The 27,364-nt window shown below is 43.0% G+C and overlaps 1 protein-coding gene across 2 annotated transcripts; it reads left to right on the top strand.

The window, feature by feature from the left end:
* The first annotated feature begins 152 nt into the window (after nucleotides 1–152).
* On the top strand, nucleotides 153–27,109 carry LOC121571893 (ATP-binding cassette sub-family F member 1). 2 transcript variants are annotated; one of them, XM_041883677.1, is made up of 24 exons: nucleotides 154–584; nucleotides 1,225–1,271; nucleotides 1,405–1,482; nucleotides 9,996–10,122; nucleotides 10,269–10,300; nucleotides 10,445–10,540; nucleotides 11,022–11,084; nucleotides 11,424–11,522; nucleotides 11,680–11,757; nucleotides 12,024–12,110; nucleotides 12,221–12,316; nucleotides 14,004–14,126; nucleotides 15,133–15,319; nucleotides 15,550–15,689; nucleotides 15,905–16,053; nucleotides 16,418–16,501; nucleotides 16,677–16,801; nucleotides 20,583–20,695; nucleotides 20,809–20,983; nucleotides 21,072–21,146; nucleotides 21,232–21,302; nucleotides 21,416–21,617; nucleotides 21,723–21,860; nucleotides 26,246–27,109. In XM_041883677.1, the coding sequence occupies exons 1-24, from the start codon at nucleotides 515–517 to the stop codon at nucleotides 26,410–26,412; spliced, it is 2,622 nt and encodes an 873-aa protein (XP_041739611.1). In that variant the 5' UTR covers nucleotides 154–514; the 3' UTR covers nucleotides 26,413–27,109. The 2 variants fall into 2 exon arrangements, with proteins under 2 accessions (XP_041739612.1, XP_041739611.1); XM_041883678.1 differs by lacking the exon at nucleotides 11,022–11,084 and having other exon boundaries at nucleotides 153–584.
* The last annotated feature ends 255 nt before the right edge of the window (nucleotides 27,110–27,364 follow it).

Here is a 27,364-nt window from a genome sequence, read left to right on the forward strand (position 1 = left end):
GTAAACATGTTTTCCATGCCAATAAAGCCCTTTGAATCGAATTGAATTGCTATGCCCAAGGCTCATTCCATGAATATGCCGGGATGTCACGTGTCCTACTTATATCAGTACACTCGTAACAACCTAAGCATTACGAAACTCCTATTCGATCAAATAAACCTCACGTAGCAAATAAGCCATTCGATTTTTTTGTTGACCAAATTCGACACTCCGTACGAAAACTCGCTTGGTGAGCGAAAGAAACGAAAGAATGCTACCTGCTGAAGAAGACAGATTTTTGGTAGAGTTGGGCTAATTATGTGTTTATAGACGTCATTAAGTTAGGCCTCTCGCTTTGCCTCTTCCTCTTTGGTGGTGCTCTCGCCACATGATGAAGTGGGAAAATCTCAGGCCGCATGTGTTGTGACAAAACACTTGCGCATCACTGACAGCCACTCTTACCACTGCTTTTAAGTTATTTTGAGACAAAGTCAGGGGGTTATCTGCTAATATCGGTAGAAATAAATAGATTAAAATGCCGAAGAAAGCAAAAGAAGAAGCAGAATGGGAAGGAGAAGAGGGAGCAGCCCCACCAGCGGTGGCAGGTAGCTAATTGTTAGCAGCTAAGCTAACGGTGACAACTGAATCCTAGCCAGCCACTGCACCACAGTTGTTAACGTTAGCTAATGTGCATCAATGTGATATTTAATAAGCAAGTAACTGTCCTGGCTGTCATATGGTGTATCTGTCTACTTTAGCTAGCTTACTATCAATGTTGTGAAAATGATGCAATGCCACATGCATGCCTTGTAATTGTCAGACAAATGATTCCTTGTTCTCTCTACCTGACAGTCAAGTAGAGACATACTTCAACATGTAAAAGGGGTCCTGTGTGGAAGAATAATCAACACAGGGTCTTGGCTAACTAGCTATGCATTTCTCATTCATTGAAGTCATGAAGGCTAGTTAGCTCTGTCATAGCTAGTATGCATTGTTAGAAGAACTGCTGTGTTGCCAAAAGTATGAAAAATGTATGCACTCACTAACTGTAAGTCGCTCTGGATAAGCGCGTCAGCTAAAATAAAATAAAATAATAATAACAAAAAAAAGTCATTCTGAAAATGCGCCACCCCTCCACTTCCCCATATAACGGGCTTTACCGCATATCTTGTCACTCAGTGCATCCATATGTCGATGACCAACTTGCTCATCTTTGTACCTACATTTTCTCTCCCCTCTCTTCAGAAAAATCAGTAAAGAAAGGAAAGAAGGATAAGAAGGGGAAGAAGAGTGTGAGTATACCTCTTTTGTGGATATTTTGAATAGATTGAATGAGGTGAGAAAGAAAATGTAATCATCAATGTGTGAACACATTAAACAAAATGTGTCAAAATCTCTCATTGACTGTCACACTCTCTCTCACAGTTCTTTGATGAGCTGGCCACAGATAACAAAACGGAGAAGGAGGATGAACCTGTGGCGAAGGAGACTCAAGGAAAGCAGGTAATTGTTTTAATTTATTAATACAGATAATCATATAGGCCATTTGTAGTTGGATTACTTATTTTTGCAACACTGTATCAATAACACAATGTCCTGTGATATGTTGACATTAATAAATCCACCTATTACATAATTGTTACGTTTCTTCCCTTCCCACCTAATTTGCTCTCTTGAAAGATAGAAGATGAGCTTGAAGAGGTCGGGAAGGTAGCCACTACTAGCCAGAGTGATAGCTAGCTTGCCGTATCGAATCTCCAATAAATAGAAAATCATAATACATATAGAATCATATATATACAGGTAAAAGTCAGTAAATTAGAATATTTTGAAAAACTTGATTTATTTCAGTAATTGCATTCAAAAGGTGTAACTTGTACATTATATTTATTCATTGCACACAGACTGATGCATTCAAATGTTTATTTCATTTAATTTTGATGATTTGAAGTGGCAACAAATGAAAATCCAAAATTCCGTGTGTCACAAAATTAGAATATTACTTAAGGCTAATACAAAAAAGGGATTTTTTAGAAATGTTGGCCAACTGAAAAGTATGAAAATGAAAAATATGAGCATGTACAATACTCAATACTTGGTTGGAGCTCCTTTTGCCTCAATTACTGCATTAATGCGGCGTGGCATGGAGTCGATGAGTTTCTGGCACTGCTCAGGTGTTATGAGAGCCCAGGTTGCTCTGATAGTGGCCTTCAACTCTTCTGCGTTGTTGGGTCTGGCATTCTGCATCTTCCTTTTCACAATACCCCACAGATTTTCTATGGGGCTAAGGTCAGGGGAGTTGGCTGGCCAATTTAGAACAGAAATACCATGGTCCGTAAACCAGGCACGGGTAGATTTTGCGCTGTGTGCAGGCGCCAAGTCCTGTTGGAACCTGAAATCTCCATCTCCATAGAGCAGGTCAGCAGCAGGAAGCATGAAGTGCTCTAAAACTTGCTGGTAGACGGCTGCGTTGACCCTGGATCTCAGGAAACAGAGTGGACCGACACCAGCAGATGACATGGCACCCCAAACCATCACTGATGGTGGAAACTTTACACTAGACTTCAGGCAACGTGGATCCTGTGCCTCTCCTGTCTTCCTCCAGACTCTGGGACCTCGATTTCCAAAGGAAATGCAAAATTTGCTTTCGTCAGAAAACATGACTTTAGACCACTCAGCAGCAGTCCAGCTCTTTTTTTCCTTAGCCCAGGTGAGACGCTTTTCGCGCTGTTTCTTGGTCAACAGTGGCTTGACACGAGGTATGCGGCAGTTGAAACCCATGTCTTTCAAGCGTCTCTTGGTGGTGGATCTTGAAGCCCTGACTCCAGCAGCTGTCCACTCCTTGTGAATCTCCCCCACATTTTTGAATGGGTTTTTTTTTCACAATCTTGACTAGGGCGCGGTGATCCCTATCGCTTGTACACTTTTTCTGACCACAGTTTTTCCTTCCCTTTGCCTCTCTATTAATGTGTTTGGACACAGAGCTCTGAGAACAGCCAGCCTCTTCTGCAATAACCTTTTGTGTCTTTCCCTCCTTGTGCAATGTGTCGATGGTCGCCTTTTGGAGAGCTGTCAAATCTGAAGTCTTCCCCATGTTTGTGTAAGCTTCAGAACTGGACTGAGAGACCATTTAAAGCCCTTTGCAGGTGTTTTGAGTTAATCAGCTGATTAGTTTGTGGCACCAGGTGTCTTCAAAATGTAACCCTTACACAATATTCTAATTTTGTGACACACGGAATTTTGGATTTTCATTTGTTGCCACTTCAAATCATCAAAATTAAATGAAATAAACATTTGAATGCATCAGTCTGTGTGCAATGAATAAATATAATGTACAAGTTACACCTTTTGAATGCAATTACTGAAATAAATCAAGTTTTTCAAAATATTCTAATTTACTGACTTTTACCTGTATATACACACACAGTGAGGGGAAAAAAGTATTTGATCCCCTGCTGATTTTGTACGTTTGCCCACTGACAAAGAAATGATCAGTCTATCATTTTAATGGTAGGTTTATTTGAACAGTGAGAGACAGAATAACAACAAAAAAATCCAGAAAAACGTATGTCAAAAATGTTAATGAGGGAAATAAGTATTTGACCCCCTCTCAATCAGAAAGATTTCTGGCTCCCAGGTGTCTTTTATACAGGTAATGAGCTGAGATTAGGAGCACACTCTTAAAGGGAGTGCTCCTAATCTCAGTTTGTTACCTGTATAAAAGACACCTGTCCACAGAAGCAATCAATCAATCAGATTCCAAACTCTCCACCATGGCCAAGACCAAAGAGCTCTCCAAGGATGTCAGGGACAAGATTGTAGACCTACACAAGGCTGGAATGGGCTACAAGACCATCGCCAAGCAGCTTGGTGAAAAGGTGACAACAGTTGGTGCGATTATTCGCAAATGGAAGAAACACAAAAGAACTGTCAATCTCCCTCGGCCTGGGGCTCCATGCAAGATCTCACTTCGTGGAATTGCAATGATCATGAGAACGGTGAGGAATCAGCCCAGAACTACATGGGAGGATCTTGTCAACGATCTCAAGGCAGCTGGGACCATAGTCACCAAGAAAACAATTGGTAACACACTACGCCGTGAAGGACTGAAATCCTGCAGCACCCGCAAGGTCCCCCTGCTCAAGAAAGCACATATACAGGCCCGTCTGAAGTTTGCCAATGAACATCTGAATGATTTAGAGGAGAACTGGGTGAGTGTTGTGGTCAGATGAGACCAAAATGGAGCTCTTTGGCATCAACTCAACTTGCCGTGTTTGGAGGAGGAGGAATGCTGCCTATGACCCCAAGAACACCATCCCTACCGTCAAACATGGAGGTGGAAACATTATGCTTTGGGGGTGTTTTTCTGCTAAGGGGACAGGACAACGTCACCGCATCAAAGAGACGATGGACGGGACCATGTACCGTCAAATCTTGGGAGAGAACCTCCTTCCCTCAGCCAGGGCATTGAAAATGGGTCGTGGATGGGTATTCCGGCATGACAATGACCCAAAACACACGGCCAAGGCAACAAAGGAGTGGCTCAAGAAGAAGCACATTAAGGTCGTGGAGTGGCCTAGCCAGTCTCCAGACCTTTATCTCATAAAAATCTGTGGAGGGAGCTGAAGGTTGGAGTTGCCAAACGCCAGCCTTGAAACCTTAATGACTTGGAGAAGTCCTGAGATGTGTGCAAACCTGGTGGCCAACTACAAAAATCGTCTGACCTCTGTGATTGCCAACAAGGGTTTTGCCACTAAGTCATGTTTTGCAGAGGGGTCAAATACTTATTTCCCTCATTTAAAATGCAAATCAATTTATAACATTTTTGACATGCGTCTTTCTAGATTTTGTTGTTGTTATTCTGTCTCTCACTGTTGAAATAAACCTACCATTCAAATGATAGACTGATAATGTCTTTGTCAGTGGGCAAACGTACAAAATCAGCAGGGGATCAAATACTTTTTTTCCCTCACTGTATACATATACACACACACAAACAGTGCCTTTGGAAAGTATTCAGACCACTTGACTTTTTCCACATTTTGTTAGGTTACAGCCTTATTCTAAAATTGATTAAATTCTGTATTTTTCCTTATCAATCTACACACATTACCCCATAATGGCAAAGAAAAAACAGTTTTTTTGAATTTTTGCTAATTTATGGCGAAAACCCCCCCGGAAATATCACATTTACATAAGTATTCAGACCCTTTACTCAGTCACTTTGTTGAAGCACCTTTGGCAGCGATTACAGCCTCGAGTCTTCTTGGGTATGGTGCTACAAGCTTGGCACACCTGTATTTGGGGAGTTTCTCCCATTCTTCTCTGCAGATCTTCTCAAACTCTGTCAGGGTGGATGGGGAGCGTCGCTACACAGCTATTTTCAGGTCTCTCCAGAGATGTTCGATAGGGTCAAGTCCGGGCTCTGGCTGGGCCACTCAAGGACATTCAGAGACTTGTCCCGAAGCCACTCCTGTGTTGTCTTGGCTGTGTGCTTAGGGTCATGTCCTGTTGGAAGATTAACCTTGCCCCAGTCTGAGGTCCTGAGCGCTCTGGAGCAGATTTTCATCAAGGATCTCTCTGTACTTTGCTCCGTTCATCTTTCCCTCGATCCTGACTAGTCTCCCAATCACTGCCGCTGAAAAACATCCCCACAGCATGATGCTGCCACCACCATGCTTCACCGTAGGGATGGTGCCAGGTTTCCTCCAGATGTGACACTTGGCATTCAGGCCAAAGAGTTCAATCTTGGTTTCATCAGACCAGAGAATCTTGTTTCTCATGGTCTGAGAGTCTTTAGGCAAACTCCAAGCGGGCTGTCATGTGCCTTTTACTGAGGAGTGGCTTCCGTCTGGCCACTCTACCATAAAGGCCTGATTGGTGGAGTTATGCAGAGATGGTTCTACTTCCGATCTCCACCGAGGAACTCTAGAGCTCTGTCAGTGACCATCGGGTTCTTGGTCACCTCCCTGACCAAGGCCCTTCTACCCCAATTGCTCAGTTTGGCCGGGCGGCCAGCTCTAGGAAGAGTCTTGGTGGTTCCAAACTTCTTCCATTTAAGAATGATGGAGGCCACTATGTTCTTGGGGACCTTCAATACTGCAGACATTTTTTGGGACCCTTCCCCAAATCTGTTCCTCAACACAACCCTGTCTTGGAGCTCTACAGACAATTCCTTCGACCTTATTTTACATTTTAGTCATTTAGCAGACGCTCTCATCCAGAGCGACTTACAGTTAGTGAGTGCATACATTTTCATAGTGGTCCCCCGTGGGAATCGAACCCACAACCCTGGCGTTGCAAGCGCCATGCTCTACCAACTGAGCTACACAGGACTTGGGTTTTGCTCTGACATGCACTGTCAACTGTTGGACCTCATATAGACAGGTGTGTGCCTTTCAAAATCATGTCCAATCATTTGAATTTACCATAGGTGGACTCCAATGAAGTTGTAGAAACATCTCAAGGATGATAAATGGAAACAGGATGCACCTGAGCTCAATTTCGAGTCTTATAGCAAGGGATCTAAATACTTATGTAAAAAAGGTATTTCTGTTTTTTATTTTTAATACATTTGCAAAAATGTCTAAAAACATGTTTTTGCTTTGTCATTATGGGGTATTTTTATTCATTTAATCAATTTTAGAATAAGGCTGTAACGTAAACTGTAGAAAACGTCAAGGGGTCTGAATACTTTCCGACGGCACTGTATGTATGTATGTACAGTTGAAGTCGGAAGTTTACATACACTTAGGTTGGAGTCATTAAAACTTGTTTTTCAACTTTATTTTTAACAAACTATAATTTTGGCAAGTCAGTTAGGACATCTACTTTGTGCATGACACGAGTAATTTTTCCAACAATTGTTTACAGACAGATTATTTCAATCATAATTCACTGTATCACAATTCCAGTGGGTCAGAAGTTTACATACACTAAGTTGACTGTGCCTTTAAACAGCTTGGGAAATTCCAGAAAATAATGTCATGGCTTTAGAAGCTTCTGATAGGCTAATTGACATAATCTGAGTCAATTGGAGGTGTACCTGTGGATGTATTTCAAGGCCTACCTTCAAACTTAGTGACTCTTTGCTTGACATCATGGGAAAATGAAAAGAAATCAGCCAAGACCTCAGAAAAAAATTGTACACCTCCACAAATTTGGTTCATCCTTGGGAGCAATTTCCAAACGGCTGAAGGTACCACGTTCATCTGTACAAACAATAGTATGCAAGTATAAACACCATGGGACCACGCAGCTGTCATAACGCTCAGGAAGGAGATGTGTTCTGTCTCCTAGAGATGAACGTACTTTGGTGCGAAAAGTGCAAATCAATCCCAGAACAACAGCAAAGGACCTTGTGAAGATGCTGGAGGAAACGGGGACAAAAATATCGATATCCATAGTAAAACAAGTCCTATATCGACATAACCTGAAAGGCCACTCAGCAAGGAAGAAGCCACTGCTCAAAAACCGCCATAAAAAAGCCAGACTACGGTTTGCAACTGCACATGGGGGACAAAGATCGTACTTGCAAGCCGACGAACACCATCCCAACCGTGACGCACGGGGGTGGCAGCATCATGCTGTGGGGCTGCTTTGCTGCAGGAGGGTCTGGTGCACTTCACAAAATAGATGGCATCATGATGAAGGAAAATTACGTGGATATATTGAAGCAACATCTCAAGACATCAGTCAGGAAGTTAAAGCTTGGTCGCAAATTGGTCTTCCAAATGGACAATGACCCCAAGCATACTTCCAAAGTTGTGGCAAAATGGCTTAAGGACAACAAAGCCAAGCTATTGGAGTGGCCATCACAAAGCCCTGACCTCAATCCTATAGAAAATTTGTGGGCAGAACTGAAAAAGCGTGTGCGAGCAAGGAGGCCTACCAACCTGACTCCAATAGCCTGGCTCTGTCAGGAGGAATGGGCCAAAATTTACCCAACTTATTGTGGGAAGCTTGTAGAAGGCTATCCGAAACGTTTGACCCAAGTTAAACAATTTAAAGGCAATGCTACCAAATACTAATTGAGTGTATGTAAACTTCTGACCTACTGGAAATGTGACGAAAGAAATAAAAGCTGAAATAAATAATTCTGACATTTCACATTCTTAAAATAAAGTGATGATCCTAACTGACCTAAGACAGGGAATTTTCACTAGGATTAAATGTCAGGAATTGTGAAAAACTGAGTTTAAATGTATTTGGCTAAGGTGTATGTAAATTTCCGACTTCAACTGTATGTATGTGTGTGTGTGTGTGTGTGTGTGTGTGTATATATATATATATATATATATATATATATATATATATATATATATATATTACTACCAGTCAAAAGTTTGGACACCTATTAATTCAAGGGTTGTTCCTTATTTTTACAAATGTTTACATTGTAGAATAATAGTGAAGACATCAAAACTATGAAATAACAGACATGGAATCATGTAGTAACCAAAAAAGTGTTAAACAAATCAAAATATATTTTATATTTGAAATTCTTCAAATAGCCACTCTTTGCCTTGATGACAGCTTTGCACACTCTTGGCATTCTCTCAACCAGCTTCATGAACTAGTCACCTGGAATGCATTTCAATTAACACGTGTGCCTTCTTAAAAGTTAATTTGTGAAATTTATTTCCTTCTTATTGCGTTTGAGCCAATCAGTTGTGTTTTGACAAGGTAGGGGTGGTATACAGAAGATAGCCCTATTTGGTAAAAGACCAAGTCCATATTATGGCAAGAACAGCTCAAATAAGCAAAGAGAAACGACAGCCCATCATTACTTTAAGACCTGAAGGTCAGTCAATATGGAACATTTCAATTACTTTTAAAGTTTCTTCAAGTGCAGTCGCAAAAACCATCAAGCGCTATGATGAAACTGGCTCTCATGAGGACCGCCACAGGAATGGAAGACCCAGAGCTACTTCTGCTGCAGAGGATGAGTTCATCCAGCCTCAGAAATTGCAGCCCAAATAAATGCTTCACAGAGTTCAAGTAACAGACACATCTCAACATCAACTGTTCAGAGGGGACTGTGTCAATCAGGCCTTCATGTTCGAGTTGCTGCAAAGAAACCACTACTAAAGAACACCAATAAAAAGAAGAGACCTGCTTGGGCCAAGAAACACGAGCAATGGACATTAGACCAGTGGAAATATGTCCTTTTGGTCTGGAGTCCAAATGTGAGATTTTTGGTTTAAACGGCTGTGTCTTTGTGAGACGTGGTGTGGGTGAACGGATTATCTACGAATGTGTAGTTCCCACCGTAAAGCATGGAGGAGGTGGTGTTATGGTGTGGGGGTGCTTTGCTGGTGACACTGTCTGTGATTTATTTAGAATTCATGGCACACTTAACCAGCATGGCTACCACAGCATTCTGCAGCAATACGCCATCCCATCTGGTTTGGGCTTAGTGGGACTATCATTTGTTTTTCAACAGGACGATGACACAACACACCTCCAGGCTGTGTAAGGGCTATTTTACCAAGAAGGAGAGTGATGGAGTGTTGCATCAGATGACCTGGCCTCCACAATCCCCCAACCTCAACCAAATTGAGATGGTTTGGGATGAGTCGGACTGCAGAGTGAAGGAAAAGCAGCCAACAAGTGCTCATTACATGTGGGAACTCCTTCAAGACTGTTGGAAAAGCATTCAAGGTGAAGCTGGTTGAGAGAATGCCAAGGGTGTGCAAAGCTGTCATCAATGCAAAGGGTGGCTATTTGAAGAATCTCAACTATAAAATGTTTTGATTTGTTTAATACTTTTTTGGTTACTACATGATTCCTTATGTGTTATTTCATAGTTTTGATGTCTTCACTATTATTCTAGAATGTAAAAATAAAGAAAAACCCCTGAAGGAGTAGGTGTGTCCAAACTTTTGACTGGTACTGTATATATTTGTAACTTATGTATTGTGATGTTTCGTGTGGTCCCTCCCTGCAAATACCTAACCTTAGTAGTTATCATGTAAACCTTAATGCCCATCTAATATAATCTCTCTTGCTCTCAGCCTCAGAAGAAAAAGAAAGACCGGCGGAAAGGTAAAGGTGGAGAGGGAGACGATGATGATGACGAGGATGTGATGGAGAAACTGAAGAAGCTGTCAGTGCAAGCCAGCGAGGACGAGGAAGAAGAGGGTAAGTTGACTGCTTAATAAGTCTGTCAAACATAAATTATGTATACATTTCAAGCTGGAAATGTGTGGAGTTGATAGCTTAGCTAGCCTTTCATCAACTTCTCGCTCTTGCTTGCTCTCTCTCTCTCTCTCTCTATCTTATCCCAGTTGTGGCCCCCAGAAAAGGCAAGGGAAATAAGGTGAGCATGTTGTGCATGCAACAGTCTTGATCACTATATCTAGTCTTAACAGTGTTGATCACTCTGTTCTATTCTATTGCATTTTGGGGGGAGAATATGCTATAATCCACTTTTAAATTGTATTTGTTCTATTTGTTGTCTCAGGGCGGGAACATATTTGCAGCTCTCAGTCAGGGAGACAGTGATGATGATGATGGAGTGGCTGGAGGGGATGATGATGAAGATGAGAGACGGATGAAGGTGCGTGCGGTTTGCTTCTTATGTTTATGTATCATGTTCTTCTGAATCTGAATGTTGATTGTATTTATACTACCTTTTTGTTTGCGGTCCAGGCAGCTCTAAGAATGGGTTTGTTTACTAATTCATCCACCCCATCCCTCCCCTCCTCATATCCTTCCTTCCTGTTCCTTTTCTACAGTCTTCTCTTCTCTTTTGGATTTCATCACACACACCCAATAATAGCTACACATGTTCACATCCATATTCTTAGGTATTCCTACATTATTTTATTGCATTTTATTGCATTTCATCTACATGTGTTGGACATATTAGCAATGGCTAGAAGGGCTGGGGCTTGCAAGGCACTTAGAATCAAATGATCTGAATCAAGCATGTTCTTTTTCTTCATAACGACGTTGTACTCTGGTGTAAGGACATCTCTAATATTAAGGAACTGGTGTATCTGTGTGCGTGTCTGTGCGTCTTTAATACTTGAACACAGGAGGTTGAGAAGGTGCATAAGGGCAAGAAAAAAGATAAACCTAAGCCAAAACCAAAAGCCAAGGTGGGTGATGGAATGTTTCTTCTCCTACTGCATTCTCTTTTCTTTCCCTCTCCTTTCCCCTTTCTTCATACCCTTTTTACCCCCGTGCCTGTCTTTTTCCCATCCAACAGGGTTGATAACGGAAGGCAGCACATTTTTAAATGTTCACTAACACACCCCCCACTCATTCCATTCACTTTTATTTCACTCTACTCTCTATTTAACTTATTTCTCTTCATCGTACACCTCATATCTGCAGATCTAACCCACTGAAATACTCAACACAATAAAACCGTGTGAGTCTGATCTCACTTTTTCCCAGACGTGGAGCCTCACTCTATTCTTCCTACATAAAACCAGGCTCCCTCTGATGATGAGGCGGAGGAAGAGAAGAAAGAGGAGGATGAGAAAAAAGCTGTGAAAAAGAACAAGAAACCAGAGGCTAAACCAGCACCCAAGGTCAGGCTTCTGATTGGCTTGGTGGAATATTCACCATATTGCTTACACCTATCAAATTATTTCAGATCTACTGGAGTATCTAGAGAGTATTGCTTTGGGATTCAGCATTATGTTGAGAACTAAATGAGAGAGACTCACCTTTTCTCTTCCCTTGTAGGCAACTGAGGAGGATGAAGCAGAGGAGGAGAAAAAGGAGACGTCTCAGCCGAAGAAAGGCAAGAAGGAACAGCCCAAGGTGAGTGAAGTGCTCTCTCTGGTGGTAACAACACAAACTTTGTTTAAAACTGTTTTCCTTCTGGAATGTAAGGATGGCATTCGATAGAAAATATTATTGGGTTAGCGACATATAGTGTGACCAAGTCCTAAAATCCAAACCTGTAAACTGTCTAGTATGCAGGCCAATATAATGCATGGCCACAGTGTATGGGTCACAGTGACACTTAATATCTTGTCAAGGTAGTTTCTGTAAAACCATAATGCTGTGTGACTTGTCCCATTCAGAGGATGAACAAACCTGCTCGCCCGCCTCGCAGCGAAGATGAGGAAGATGAGGAAGAGGGTGAAGACGATGAAGATGACACAATGAAGGTGTGTGTTTATAGTCTAATCTGAGTCTGCTATATGGAAGGGTGATACATAGCGTGTAGAGTCACCATAGAAGGCCTAACTCACTGTCTCTCCCTCTGTCTGTGTGTCAGTGTGCTGAAGACGTGATCGCAGAGCAGGAGCAGGAGAAAGGTGACGACCCCTTCGCCAACATGAGCAAGAAGGAGAAGAAGAAGAAAAAGAAAATGGTAACCAGTCTATACATATACAGTGGGGGAAAAAAGTATTTAGTCAGCCACCAATTGTGCAAGTTCTTCCACTTAAAAAGATGAGAGGCCTGTAATTTTCATCATAGGTACACGTCAACTATGACAGACAAATTGAGAAAAAAATTCCAGAAAATCACATTGTATGATTTTTTATGAATTTATTTGCAAATTATGGTGGAAAATAAGTATTTGGTCACCTACAAACAAGCAAGATTTCTGGCTCTCACAGACCTGTAACTTCTTCTTTAAGAGGCTCCTCTGTCCTCCACTCGTTACCTGTATTAATGGCACTTGTTTGAACTTGTTATCAGTATAAAAGACACCTGTCCACAACCTCAAACAGTCACACTCCAAACTCCACTATGGCCAAGACCAAAGAGCTGTCAAAGGACACCAGAAACAAAATTGTAGACCTGCACCAGGCTGGGAAGACTGAATCTGCAATAGGTAAGCAGCTTGGTTTGAAGGAATCAACTGTGGGAGCAATTATTAGGAAATGGAAGACATACAAGACCACTGATAATCTCCCTCGATCTGGGGCTCCACGCAAGATCTCACCCCGTGGGGTCAAAATGATCACAAGAACGGTGAGCAAAAATCCCAGAACCACACGGGGGGACCTAGTGAATGACCTGCAGAGAGCTGGGACCAAAGTAACAAAGCCTACCATCAGTAACACACTACGCCGCCAGGGACTCAAATCCTGCAGTGCAAGACGTGTCCCCCTGCTTAAGCCAGTACATGTCCAGGCCCGTCTGAAGTTTGCTAGAGTGCATTTGGATGATCCAGAAGAGGATTGGGAGAATGTCATATGGTCAGATGAAACCAAAATATAACTTTTTGGTAAAAACTCAACTCGTCGTGTTTGGAGGACAAAGAATGCTGAGTTGCATCCAAAGAACACCATACCTACTGTGAAGCATGGGGGTGGAAACATCATGCTTTGGGGCTGTTTTTCTGCAAAGGGACCAGGACGACTGATCCGTGTAAAGGAAAGAATGAATGGGGCCATGTATCGTGAGATTTTGAGTGAAAACCTCCTTCCATCAGCAAGGACATTGAAGATGAAACGTGGCTGGGTCTTTCAGCATGACAATGATCCCAAACACACCGCCCGGGCAACGAAGGAGTGGCTTCGTAAGAAGCATTTCAAGGTCCTGGAGTGGTCTAGCCAGTCTGCAGATCTCAACCCCATAGAAAATCTTTGGAGGGAGTTGAAAGTCTGTGTTGCCCAGCGACAGCCCCAAAACATCACTGCTCTAGAGGAGATCTGCATGGAGGAATGGGCCAAAATACCAGCAACAGTGTGTGAAAACCTTGTGAAGACTTACAGAAAACGTTTGACCTGTGTCATTGCCAACAAAGGGTATATAACAAAGTATTGAGAAACTTTTGTTATTGACCAAATACTTATTTTCCACCATAATTTGCAAATGAATTCATTAAAAATCCTACAATGTGATTTTCTGGATTTTTTTTCTCATTTTGTCTGTCATAGTTGACGTGTACATATGATGAAAATTACAGGCCTCTCTCATCTTTTGAAGTGGGAGAACTTGCACAATTGGTGGCTGACTAAATACTTTTTTTCCCCACTGTACTTGACCAGACACAGAATGAGCTTTTTATTCATTGGAAGTGTGTGTCTGTGCCTCTGTGTTTCTAGATGGAGTATGAGAAGCAGCTGGCCAGTGTGCGTGCTGCCAACGCTATCGAGGGAGATTTCTCCGTGTCCCAGGCTGAGTTGTCTTCCAGACAGGCCATGCTGGAGAACGCATCAGATATCAAGGTGACCTGACCGTCTCAACTCTTCTAGTGTTTCTTTATTCTGACGAATTGAGTGAGAACTTAATAGAACATAGTTCTTGAATACTGAAGAAAATGTATTAAATGTTTCTTTGTAAGTAGACAGTGTGAGGTATGAGGTAGTCCCTTCAACCATTATATACTGTAGAAAAGGGATGGGCTACCTTGATGGGGGTGGGGGCCACAAAATCTGAACTCATCATGAGGGGCCGCAGTTTTTTGCGGGTCTATGTACTATATCCATACCCCCACCCCTTTGACAGCAGAGAGGCATTTTTGAGTAAATTCCATGCAATTCTAGATGTTTTGCCATGGGATGTAGAGAGAAAATGTTGCGGTTTTAAATTGTTTGCTGCAATTCTATACATTTTGCCATGGGGCAGAGAGAAGACTGCAGTTTTATAACTAATTTCATGCAATTCTACTCATGAAAAATGTATGCACTCACTAACTGTAAGTCGCTCTGGATAAGAGCGTCTGCTAATGACTAAAATGTAAATGTACATTTTGCCATGGGGCGGAGAGGAAAAGTAGCTGTTTTATATAGGGTGGGGAGAAATGTTTGCAGTTTTTAATATATCTGAGTGAGACTGAATAACAAAATCAATGGGGGCACCCCGGACATTAATTCGACCATGATAATAAGTTTAGATAGCTGGCCGCTAAACTAACTTAGCGAATCTAAAAAATGTTAGCTGACATGGGCTAACTGACTATCAGTGACTGGCATAACAAGAGAAAAACTGCTAATGCACAACCAAATTTCGTATTCTACTGTTGTAACGCGCAACTGTAATTTGAGACCCCAACTGAGTTCCAATTTAAAAAATAAAATACAAATATATAAAATACAATTGAAATTGATCCGAGGGCCTTCGGGCCGCCAGTTGCCCATCCCTGCTGTAGAATGTTCCATAAAGTTATATGAGTATCAGAGTTCACCTGTAGTGGTTTCAGTGTTTTAATGTGCTACTCTTTGTCTCCTCCAGCTGGAGAGGTTCAGTATATCAGCTCACGGGAAGGAGCTGTTTGTCAACGCAGACCTCCTGGTGGTGGCAGGAAGACGCTACGGTCTGGTTGGACCTAACGGGAAAGGGAAGACCACTCTCTTGAAACATATCGCCAACAGAGCTCTCAGTATCCCTCCTAACATCGACGTGCTGCTCTGTGAGCAAGGTATGTCACCTGTCCTCTGAAGAATACCTCTCCAATCATACCCTTCTCTCTCCATCTCCCTCTCTTATCGTCGATCTGTTTGCATGTCTTTTGTCTCTACCCCCTGTCTCTCTCCCTCTACCCTCCTTTCTCTACCCCTCTTCTCCCTTCCTATCTCTCTACCCCTTCTCTCACGTCACCCCTACCCTCTCTCTCTCTAACGCCCTATGTCTCTCTCCATCTCTCCATAGAGGTGATAGCTGATGACACCCCGGCGGTCCAGGCTGTGTTGAAGGCAGACACCAGGCGTCTGAAGCTCCTGGAAGAGGAGAGACAACTCCAGGCTCTGCTGGAGAAAGGAGAAGACAGCGTGGCTGAGAGACTGGACAAGGTATGGGGAAGCATTATAATGAAACCCTAATACACTCTTAGATCTGCCAGGTGAAATATCCACGTCCTAATTGCTATGATAATGTATTGGATACAGTGTTTTTTAATTCAGACTGTGGAGTCATTGTCTCTTAGGCTGCATTCAGACAGAAATGCCATATCTGTCAATAGACTGAGCCACTGCATGTCTACATATTGTGTGTCCGTCTCAACCAGGTCTATGAGGAGTTGAGGATCATTGGGGCAGCAGCAGCGGAGGCTAAAGCCCGTCGTATCCTGGCTGGTCTCTCCTTCACCCCAGAGATGCAGAACCGAGCTACCAAGAAGTTCTCTGGAGGCTGGAGGATGAGAGTCTCACTAGCCAGGTAGACTTTATCAGAATTCGAGATGCTGAGAATTTTCCTGCAGATGAGTTTTGTGATTTCAATAAATTCACTGAAAACCCACACTACCACACAGTTATTAACAGTATCGCACTTTTCATGTAATCTACTTTTGGCCAGCTAATATGGACATTATGGACTTAACATTTTAAATCCTGTTGCTGGAGGATTATTTTACTGTTACAATATTGATCAAATTAAGATCCTATATCTGTAGACACCCTAGCCCTGCTTAGGCACTTCTATAGATCTGAAAGGATGAAAACAGAGATAAAAACAGCAGCAATGAAAACAGCAGTGAAAATGAACTCTAACCTAAGCTTCCTGTGGCCCTCTCTCCTACCAGAGCTCTGTTCATGGAGCCCACCCTGCTGATGCTGGATGAGCCCACCAACCATCTTGACCTCAACGCTGTCATCTGGCTCAACAAGTAAGGGCACACCACACGCTGCCTTTTTCTTAAATATCATTTATTTCACAGGGACAGGTCACAGTCATAGTCCACACAACACGGAGCTGCTTAGTCAATGGGTCTCCTTTCTGCCTTGCATCTGTGAATGATACACTACAGTGGCTAATATATCAATCTCTCCTCCTTCTCCTAGCTACCTTCAGGGCTGGAAGAAGACTCTCCTCATCGTGTCTCACGACCAGAGTTTCCTGGACGATGTGTGTACTGACATCGTTCATCTGGACAACCAGAAACTTTATTACTACAGAGGGAACTACTGTGAGTATTAGCTATGTACATTCTTTCACCTTCCCCACAAACTGTTAGCCTGGGAATACAAACTTCAACACAACAACAAACAAAAATGTGTGTATTTGGTTATTGACATACTATACTGAACAAAAATATAAACGCAACATGTAAAGTGTTGGTCCCATGTTTCATGAGCAGAAATGTTCCATAAACACAAAAACCTTATTTCTCAAAAATGTTGTGCACAAATGTTTACATCCCTGTTAGTGAGCATTTCTCCTATGCCAAGATAATCCATCCACCTTACAGGTGTGGCATATCAAGAAGCTGATTAAACAGCACGATCACTACACAGGTGAATCTTGTGCTGGGGACAATAAAAGGCCATTCTAAAATGTGAAGTTTTGTCACACAACACAATGCCACAGTTTTGAGGGAGCGTGCAATTGGCATGCTGACTACAGGAATGTCCACCAGAGCTGTTGCCAGAGAATTGAAAGTTAATTTCTCTACCATAAGCTGCCTTCAACGTCTTTTTAGAGAATCTGGCAGTATGTCCAACCGGCCTCACAACCGCAGACCGTGTGTAACCACGCCAGCCCAGGACCTCCACATCCGGCTTCTTCACCTGCGGGATCGTCTGAGCCAAGCCACCCGGACAGCTGATAAAACTGTGGGTTTGCACAGCCAAAGAATTTCTGCACAAACTGTCAGAAACTGTCTCAGGGAAGCTCATCTGCGTGCTCGTCGTCCTCACCAGGTTCTTGACCTGACTGCAGTTCGGCGTCATAATTGACTTCAGTGGGCAAATGCTCACCTTCGATGGCCACTAGCAAGCTGGAGAAGTGTGCTTTTCACGGATGAATCCCAGTTTCAACTGTACCGGGCAGATTGCAAACAGTTTATATAGCGTTGTGTTGGCGAGCGGTTTGCTGATGTCAACGTTGTGAACAGAGTGCCCCATAGTGGCGGTGCGGTTATGGTATGGGTAGGCATAAGCTACGAACACAATTGCATTTTATCGATGGCAATGTGAATGCACAGAGATACCGTGACGAGATCCAGAGGCCCATTGTTGTGCCATTCATCTGCCGCCATCACCTCATGTTTCAGCATGATAATGCACGGCCCCATGTCGCAAGGGGCCGTGCATTATCATGCTGAAACATGAGGTGATGGCGGCAGATGAATGGCACAACAATGGGCCTCTGGATCTCGTCACGGTATCTCTGTGCATTCACATTGCCATCGGTACATAATTCCTGGAAGCTGAAAATGTCCCAGTTCTTCCATGGCCTGCATACCATTGGGGTGCTCTGGATCGACGTGTACAAGAGCGTGTTCCAGTTCCCGCCAATATCCAGCAACTTCGCACAGCCATTGAAGAGGAGTGGGACAACATTCCACAGGCCACAATCAACAGCCTGATGAACTCTATGCGAAGGAGATGTCGCGCTGCATGAGGCAAATGGTGGTCACACCAGATACTGACTGCTTATCTGATCCACCCCCCAACTTTTTATTTTAAGGTATCTGTGACTAACAGATCCTTATCTGTATTCCCAGTCATGTGAAATCCATAGATTAGGGCCTAATTAATTGATTTCAATTGACTGATTTCCTACAGTAAAATCTTTGAAATTGTTGCATGTTGCGTTTATATTTTTGTTCAGTGTAGATGCATGTTCTATAATGTAGAACATGTACGGTGCATTTGGAAAGTATTCAGACCCCTTGACTTTTTCCACTTTGTTACGTTGCATCCTTATTCTAAAATTGATTTTTAAAAATTCTAATACTCATCAATCTGTACACAATACCCCATAATGGCAAAGCAAAAACAGGTTTAAAAAAAAGTTTTTGCAGGTTTATTACAAATAAAAATCGGAAATAGTACATTTACATAAGTATTCAGACCCTTTACTCAGTACTTTGTTGAAGCACCTTTGGCAGAGATTACAGCCTCGAGTCTTCTTGGGTATGACGCTACAAGCTAGGCACACCTGTATTTGGGGAGTTTCTCCCATTCTTCTCTGCAGATCCTCTCAAGCTCTGTCAGGTTGGATGGGGAGTGTCTCTGCACAGCTATTTTCAGGTCTCTCCAGAGATCGGGTTAAAGTCCAGGCTCTGACTGGGCCATTCAGGAAATCCAGAGACTTGTTCCGAAGTCACTCCTACGTTGTGTTGGCTGTGTGCTTAGGGTCGTTGTCCTGTTAGAAGGTGAACCTTCGCCCCAGTCTGAGGTCCTGAGCGCTCTGGAGCAGGTTTTCATCAAGGATCTCTCTGTACTTTGCTTTGTCATCTTTCCCTCGATCTTGCCTAGTCTCCCAGTCCCTGCCGCTGAAAAACATCCCCACAGCATGATGCTGCCACCACCATGCTGCACCGTAGGGATGGTGCCAGGTTTCCTCCAGACGTGACGCTTGGCATTCAGGCCAAAGAGTTCAATCTCGGTTTCATCAGACCAGAGAATCTTGTTTCTCATGGTCTGAGAGTCTTTAGGTGCCTTTTGGCAAACTCCAAGCGGACTGTCATGTGCCTTTTACTGAGGAGTGGCTTCCATCTGGCCACTCTACCATAAAGGCCTGATTGGTAGAGTACTGCAGAGATGGGAGAAACTTCCAGAAGGACAACCATCTCCACAGAGGAACTCTGGAGCTCTGTCGGAGTTACCATCTGGTTCTTGGTCACCTCCCTGACCAAGGCCCTTCTCCCCCAATTGCTCAGTTTGGCTGGGCAGCCAGCTCTAGGAAGTCTTGGTGGTTCCAAACTTCTTCCATTTAAGAATGATGTAGTTCAATGTGTTCTTTGGGACCTTCAATGCTGCAGAAATGTTTTGGTACACTTCCCCAGATCTGTGCCTCGATACAATCCTGTCTCGGAGCTCTACGGACAATTCCTTCGACCTCATGGCTTGGTTTTTGCTCTGACATGCACAGTCAACTCTGGGGAAGTGTACCAAAACATTTGTGCCTTTCCAAATCATGTCCAATCAATTGAATTTACCACAGGTGGACTCCGATCAAGTTGTAGAAACATCTCAAGGATGATCAATGGAAACAGGATGCACCTGAGCTAAATTGAATCTCATAGCAAAGGGTCTGAATACTTATGTAAATAAGTTATTTCTGTTTTTTTATTTTTTATAAATGTGCTAAAAATTCTAAAAACCTGTTTTCGCTTTGTCATTCTGGGTTATTGTGTGTAGATTGATAAACATTTTAGAATAAGGCTGTAACATAGCAAAATATCTAGGGGTCTGAATACTTTCCAAATGCACTGTATCTAATCTCTCCAGGAGTAGCAAAGTGACATGTTTTTGTCATAATCAGTTGTTGTCTTGTACTGTCTTTTGCTAGCTAGGGGCATGGGGCGGCAGGTAGCTTAGTGGTTAAGAGCGTTGTGCCAGTAACCGAAAGGTCGCTGGTTCTAATCCCCGAGCTGACTAGGTGAAAAATCTGTCGATGTGCCCTTGAGCAAGGCACTTAACCCTAATTGCTCCTGTAAGTCGCTCTGGATAAGAGCGTCTGCTAAATGACTAAAAAATAAAATAAAATAAAAAATCTAACCCTCGCACTTGTCTTTTCCCGCTGGCACTGACTTTGTTTAACTACTTTATTGAGGAAAAATGTACTTACTATGACTGAGATGTGGTTATTTATGACGGAGATATGTCTCACCTAGCTATCTTAAGATGAATGCAGTAACTGTTGCTTAATCTGGATACGAGTGTCTGCTAAATTACTATCTGGATACGAGTGTCTGCTAAATTACTAAAATGTCAAATGTGTTTCTCTCTCCGTCTCAGTGACGTTTAAGAAGATGTACGTCCAGAAGCAGAAGGAGCTCCAGAAACAGTACGACAAGCAGGAGAAGAAGCTCAAGGATCTCAAGGCTGGAGGGAAGTCCACCAAACAGGCCGTAAGTTTAGTTCAGCTACCTCTGTTTAGACATTGTTCTACCTGGATCTGTCTGTGTCTGTCAGTCTCTCTGTACTTCTCCTATCATCCACTGTTTTCTGTCTCTGTCTCTAGGAGAAGCAGACTAAGGAGGTCCTGACCAGGAAGCAGGCGAAGGGAAAGAAGAAGGGAGGAGTGGAAGAGGAGAGTCAGGAAGCAACAGAGCTGCTCAAACGACCCAAAGAGTACACTGTCAAATTCACCTTCCCCAACCCCCCTTCTCTCTCTCCTCCCATCCTCGGACTGCACAGTGAGTTGTCCCTCTCTCTCTCTTTTTTCCTCTTCCTCTCTCACTATTTGTGTATCCCTGTTAACCCTCCGCTCTCTGTCTGTCTCAGGTGTGGACTTTGCCTTTGAGGGACACAAACCCCTCTTCAAGAATGTGGACTTTGGTATCGACATGGAGACTAGAAGTAAGTAGAAATTGTTTCTGTTTGAAAACCTGGGACATGTTCATTTGCCTCCATACTATACCTCATAGCTTTTATCCTTGTTCAGTTTGTATTGTTGGACCCAATGGAGTCGGGAAGAGTACCCTACTACTACTTCTCACTGGCAGGTTAAATCCGGTGAGTTTGCCTCCAAACAAAAACAACAGTAATATCTATACAAATACGGTATCTGTTTCTGCACTGATGGGTGTAACTGTGTGTCAAACTAAATGTGTTGATTTGCCTTTCAGACCAAGGGGGAGATGAGAAAGAACCATCGGCTGAAGGTGGGCTTCTTCAACCAGCAGTATGCTGACCAGCTGAACATGGAGGAGGCAGCTACAGAGTACCTCCAGAGGAACTTCAACCTGCCCTACCAGGACAGCAGGAAGTGTCTGGGCCGCTTCGGACTGGAGAGCCATGCACACACCATCCAGATCTCCAAGCTATCAGGTTAGGATTAGAAACATGCACGCACACACATGCGCAAACACGCACACCATCATCCATTGTCAATCTGTTCTTTTAAATGTCCTCTCTATGTTCCTCTCCATCCAGGTGGTCAGAAAGCCAGAGTGGTGTTCGCTGAGCTGGCCTGTCGGCAACCTGACGTTCTCATCCTGGATGAGCCTACTAACAACCTGGACATTGAGTCGATCGATGCCTTATCAGAAGCTATCAACGAGTACAAAGGAGGTACAGTTGAAGTCGGAAGTTTACATACACCTTAGCGAAATACATTTAAACTCAGTTTTTCACAATTCCTGACATTTAATCCTAGGAAATTCCCTGTGTGAGGTCAGTTAGGATCACCACTTTATTTTAAGAATGTGAAATGTCAGAATAATAGTAGAGAGAATGATTTATTTCAGCTTTTATTTCTTTATCACATTCCCAGTGGGTCAGAAGTTTACATGCACTCAATTAGTATTTGGTAGCATTGCCTTTAAATTGTTTAACTTGGGTCAAACGTTTCGGATAGCCTTTCACAAGCTTCCCACAATAACTTGGGTGAATTTTGGCCCATTCCTCCTGACAGAGCTGGTGTAACGGAGTCAGGTTTGTAGGCCTCCTTGCTCGCACATGCTTTTTCAGTTCTGCCCACACATTTTCTATAGGATTGAGGTCAGGGCTTTGTGATGGCCACTCCAATACCTTGACTTTGTTGTCCTTAACCAATTTTGCCACAACTTTGGAAGTATGCTTGGGGTCATTGTCCATTTGGAAGACCCATTTGCGACCAAGCTTTAACTTCCTGACTGATGTCTTGAGATGTTGCTTCAATATATCCACATAATTTTCCTTCCTCATGATGCCATCTATTTTGTGAAGTGCACCAGTCCCTCCTGCAGCAAAGCAGCCCCACAGCATGATGCTGCCACCCCTGTGCTTCACGGTTGGGATTGTGGTGTTCGGCTTGCAAGGTCCCCCTTTTTCCTCCAAATATAGCGATGGTCATTATGGCCAAACAGTTCTATTTGTGTTTCATCAGACCAGAGGACATTTCTCAAAAAAGTACGATCTTTATCCCATGTGCACTTGCAAACCGTAGTCTGGCTTTTTATATGGCGGTTTTGGAGCAGTGGATTCTTCCTTGCTGAGCAGCCTTTCAGGTTATGTCGATATAGGACTCGTTTTACTGTGGATATAGATACTTTTGTGCCTGTTTCCTCCAGCATCTTCACAAGGTCCTTTGCTGTTGTTCTGGGATTTATTTGCACTTTTCGCACCAAAGTACGTTCATCTCTAGGAGACAGAACGCATCTCCTTCCTGAGCGGTATGACGGCTGCCGGGTCCCATGGTGTTTATACTTGCGTACTATTGTTTGTACAGATGAACGTGGTAGCTTCAGGCGTTAGGAAATTGCTCCCAAGGATGAACCAGACCTGTGGAGGTCTACAATAGTTTTTCTGAGGTCTTGGCTGATTTCTTTTGATTTTCCCATGATGTCAAGCAAAGAGGCACTGGGTTTGAAGGTAGGTCTTGAAATACATCCACAGGTACACCTCCCATTGACTCAAATGATGTCAATTAGCCTATCAGAAGCTTCTAAAGCCATTACATTTTCTGGAATTTTCCAAGCTGTTTAAAGGCACAGTCAACTTAGTGTATGTAAACTTCTGACCCACTGGAATTGTGATACAGTGAATTATGTGAAATAATCGGTCTGTAAACAATTGTTGGAAAAATTACTTGTGTCATCCACAAAGTAGATGTCCTAACCGACTTGCCAAAACTATAGTTTGTTAACAAGACATTTGTGGAGTGGTTGAAAAACGAGTTTTAATGACTCCAACCTAAGTGTATGTAAACTTCCGACTTCAACTGTATGTACACAAATATAAGAGACTGTTTGTTATTGAGGGTTTATTTTTGTTTAAATGTAGGATCAGAAAGTAGCCTCAGTGTTCCCTCTACTTGTTTTCGGCACTGAGCAAATTTCAGGTCTGCTTAGTGCAAACTTAAACGTTGTAAATATTCTGTGCAACTTCTGGCGCGCGTTTACTGTGAACTCTGAGGCTGTACCTGCTTCAAGTTAGCTATAACAGTGGCCAAGTAGGCTACTGTGGCTATTTGATCATAACGCATAATATCAGCCTACAGTAGCAGTAAATGTGTGTTGTTCAATGTAGGCCTACATTCCATTAGACGTTTGGAAAAAAACATGTAGGGATTGACATTAACCTATTTATCCACTTGTCCTTCAGAGAAGGTGACTGAAAATGTTGTTGTTTGATGCAAGAAACAACTTTACAAAATATACTGAACAAAAATATAAATGCAACATGCAACAATTTAAAAGGTTTTACTGAGTTACATTTCATATTAGGAAATCAGTCAATTGAAATGAATTCATTAGGCCCTCATCTATGGATATCACATGACTGGGAATACATATATGCAGCTGTTGGTCACAGATACATTTTTTAAAAGGTAGGGGCGTGGATAAGAAAACCAGTTAGTATCTGGTGTGGCCTCATGCAGCCGGACACATTTCCTTTGCATAGAGTTGATCAGGCTGTTGATTGAGGCCTATGGAATGTTGTCCCACTCTTCTTCAATGGCTGTGTGAAGTTACTGGATATTCGCGGGAACTGGAACACGCTGTCGTACACGTCGATCCAGAGCATTCCAAACATGCTCAATGGGTGACATCTGGTGAGTATGCAGGCCATGGAATAACTGGGATATTTTCAGCTTCCAGGAATTGTGTACAGATTCTTGCGACATGGGGCCATGCATTAGCATTCTGAAACATGAGGTGATGGTGGCGGATGAATGGCACGACAATGGGCCTCAGGATCTCGTCACTGTATTACATTTATATTTTAGTAATTTAGCAGACGCTCTTATCCAGAGCGACTTACAGTTAGTGAGTGCATACATTTTTCATACTGGCCCCCTGTGGGAAATGAACCCACAACCCTGGTGTTGCAAGCGCCATGCTCTACCAACTGAGCTACAGGGGTATCTCTGTGCATTCAAATTGCAATCGTGTTCATTGTCCGTAGCTTATGCCTGCCCATACCATAACCCACCGCTACCATGGGGCGCTCTGTTCACATCGTTGACATCAGCAAACCGCTCGCCCACACGACACCATACACGTGGTCTGCGGTTGCGGTTGTGAGACCGGTTGGACGTACTGCCAAATTCTTTAAAACAACGTTGGAGGCAGCTTATGGTAGAGAAATTAACATTCCATTTTCTGGCAACAGCTCAGGCGGACATTCATGCATTCAGCATGCCAATTACACACTCCCTCAAAACTTGAGACATCTGTGGCATTGTGTTGTGTGACAAAACTGCACATTTTAGTGGCTTTTTATTGTCCCCAGCACAAGGTGCACATGTTTACATTTACATTTTAGTCATTTTAGCAGACGCTCTTATCCAGAGCGACTTACAGGAGCAATTAGGGTTAAGTGCCTTGCTCAAGGGCACATCGACAGATTTTTCACCTAGTCAGCTCGGGGATTAGAACCAGCGACCTTTCGGTTACTGGCACAACGCTCTTAACCACTAAGCTACCTGCCGCCCATGTGTAATGATAATGCTGTTTAATCCGCTTCTTGATATGCCACACTTGTCAGGTGGATGGATTATCTTGGCAAAGGGGAGATGCTCACTAACAGGGTTGTAAACTAATTTGTGAGAATAAGCTTTTTGTGCGTATGGAACATTTCTGGGATATTTTATTTCATCTCATGAAACATGTTGCGTTTTATATTTTTGTTCAGTGTAAAATTCATTATTATTACCATACCATTATTACAGAGAATCAGTCAAATTATGCTACCCTCTGCCGATTGGCTTCTACTTAGCTTATTCAAGCCTGTCTCAAAATATAACACAGAAAAAAGCTCTTTCCCTGACTTGCTTTTCAAAGATGGCTAGAAATGCACACTTTTGTGCTCTTGTAGGAAGAAACCACTCCCCCATCGCTGACTTGAAATTAGTTATAACTGGGCTAATAACTCGGTAGCAAAGAATATGAACAAATGTACACACCTGGCTACATGCAGCTCTTGCTTTGATCTCAAAACAAGCGCATCTACTCGCGACCACTCGTGCTGTAAACACAGTCCAGTTCAAAGTAAATGGCACAGATCCATATATGGCAATGGTCTATTTGCATATAGGGATACTGCAGCTCTGATTGGTTATGGCGCACTGGTCTGTGTAGAGTATGGGTCTGAATCGTGCCTGTCAATGCAATAGAATCCTACTCCAATGTACAAGAAAATCTATTGCATTGTTCGTTTTGTTTCGGTATGTTGCGTTGAAAGTGGCTAATATTGTGTTGATTTGAACACAATTTGCACAGTAGATGGAAACGTTGATAATGTTCAATCTCGTGCTTCTCTGCGCGTGGTGATATTTCTTCTGCGCGCCAGTCCCGGGGGAGCTGCATGTAGCTTAGATGGAACAGTGGTGGTGGCATAAATAAAATGGCTGTCAACATCAAACGCATAATTAGCATGCTGCTGATAGTGCCTTTTGGTAGACTCTTCTGACAGTGTGTCTCATATCTTATGGTAATGTCACATGTTCATTCCCTGCTTTTGTCCCTCCATAGCGGTGATCATCGTGAGCCACGATGCCCGGCTGATCACTGAGACAGCCTGTCAGCTGTGGGTGGTGGAGGACCGGTCCGTCAACCAGATAGACGGGGACTTCGAGGACTACAAACGCGAGGTCCTGGAATCACTGGGGGAGACCCTGGTCCACAAGGTCAAGGAGTGACCTACCTACTGCAGAACCAGGGCGCTGTTGGCACTCTATTCCCTATAGTGTGCTACTTTTCACCAGAGCACTATTGGCCCTGGTCAAATGTACTGCACTATGTAGGGAATAGGGTGCCATTTCGAACGGACCCCAGGAGGAAATGTAATGCAATATAACCTACTGCTGAAGCTGGCCATGTCATCAGCTCAATGCTGGGGTGCATCTCGATAGTCTAAGGTGGCTTCCTCGTCTCCGCTCCTGATCGTTCAGCACTTATTTGGATAAGCATCATGGCTGAAGTCTGTCTCCCAAATCAGTTTGATCGAAGAAAGGTGTGGAGAGAAAACCACGTTAAGACTATTGAGACACCCCTGGTGTACTGCAGTATCCTCTCGGCCTATGAGATGCGTACGTCCAAATTGCCGCCTTGCCCCCCTACACACACCTGTAGATCTGAAAAGATGGGGCAAGGGGGTGATTTGAAATTCAGAATTTGACTGGACAAGTCTCACCCATGTGACAGAAAGAAAGAGCAATATGCTGAGCAATATGCTGAAGTATTTATATTATAGAGAGGAAATGGCAGTACATTACCACTGGATTCATACATGTAGAAACCGGCTCTTATTAACTGGGAATAAACATGTTGATACCTGTATGATCAAGTCTTTACTACAGATAAAAAGGCAATTCAATAAATGGATTTTGCATCTTACAATGTCTTTATTGTACAACTTGTCTCTGAATACTAAACAATGAGCATAGATTATTAGACAGATTTATCTCATGGACTGTCCATATAGTAGCATGTACTGTTCAAGAGCTGATAAGTCATCCTGTTGCCTAGTTACTTTACCTCTACCTATATATACACTTATCTACTTCAATTACCTTGTACCTCTACATATTGACTCGGTACTGGTACCCCGTGTATATAGCAAAGGTAATGTTACTCCTATTTTTCTCTGCA

The sequence above is a fragment of the Coregonus clupeaformis genome, chromosome 8, assembly GCF_020615455.1.
Source record: "Coregonus clupeaformis isolate EN_2021a chromosome 8, ASM2061545v1, whole genome shotgun sequence".
NCBI classification, from domain to species: domain Eukaryota; kingdom Metazoa; phylum Chordata; class Actinopteri; order Salmoniformes; family Salmonidae; genus Coregonus; species Coregonus clupeaformis.

Coding starts and splice junctions, on each gene's coding strand:
- LOC121571893 (XM_041883677.1), top strand. CDS start 515: ATGCCGAAGAAAGCAAAAGAAGAAGCAGAATGGGAAGGAGAAGAGGGA. Junction 10,123..10,268: donor CGAGGACGAGGAAGAAGAGG/GTAAGTTGACTG, acceptor ATCTTATCCCAG/TTGTGGCCCCCAGAAAAGGC. Junction 20,696..20,808: donor GGAAGTCCACCAAACAGGCC/GTAAGTTTAGTT, acceptor CTCTGTCTCTAG/GAGAAGCAGACTAAGGAGGT.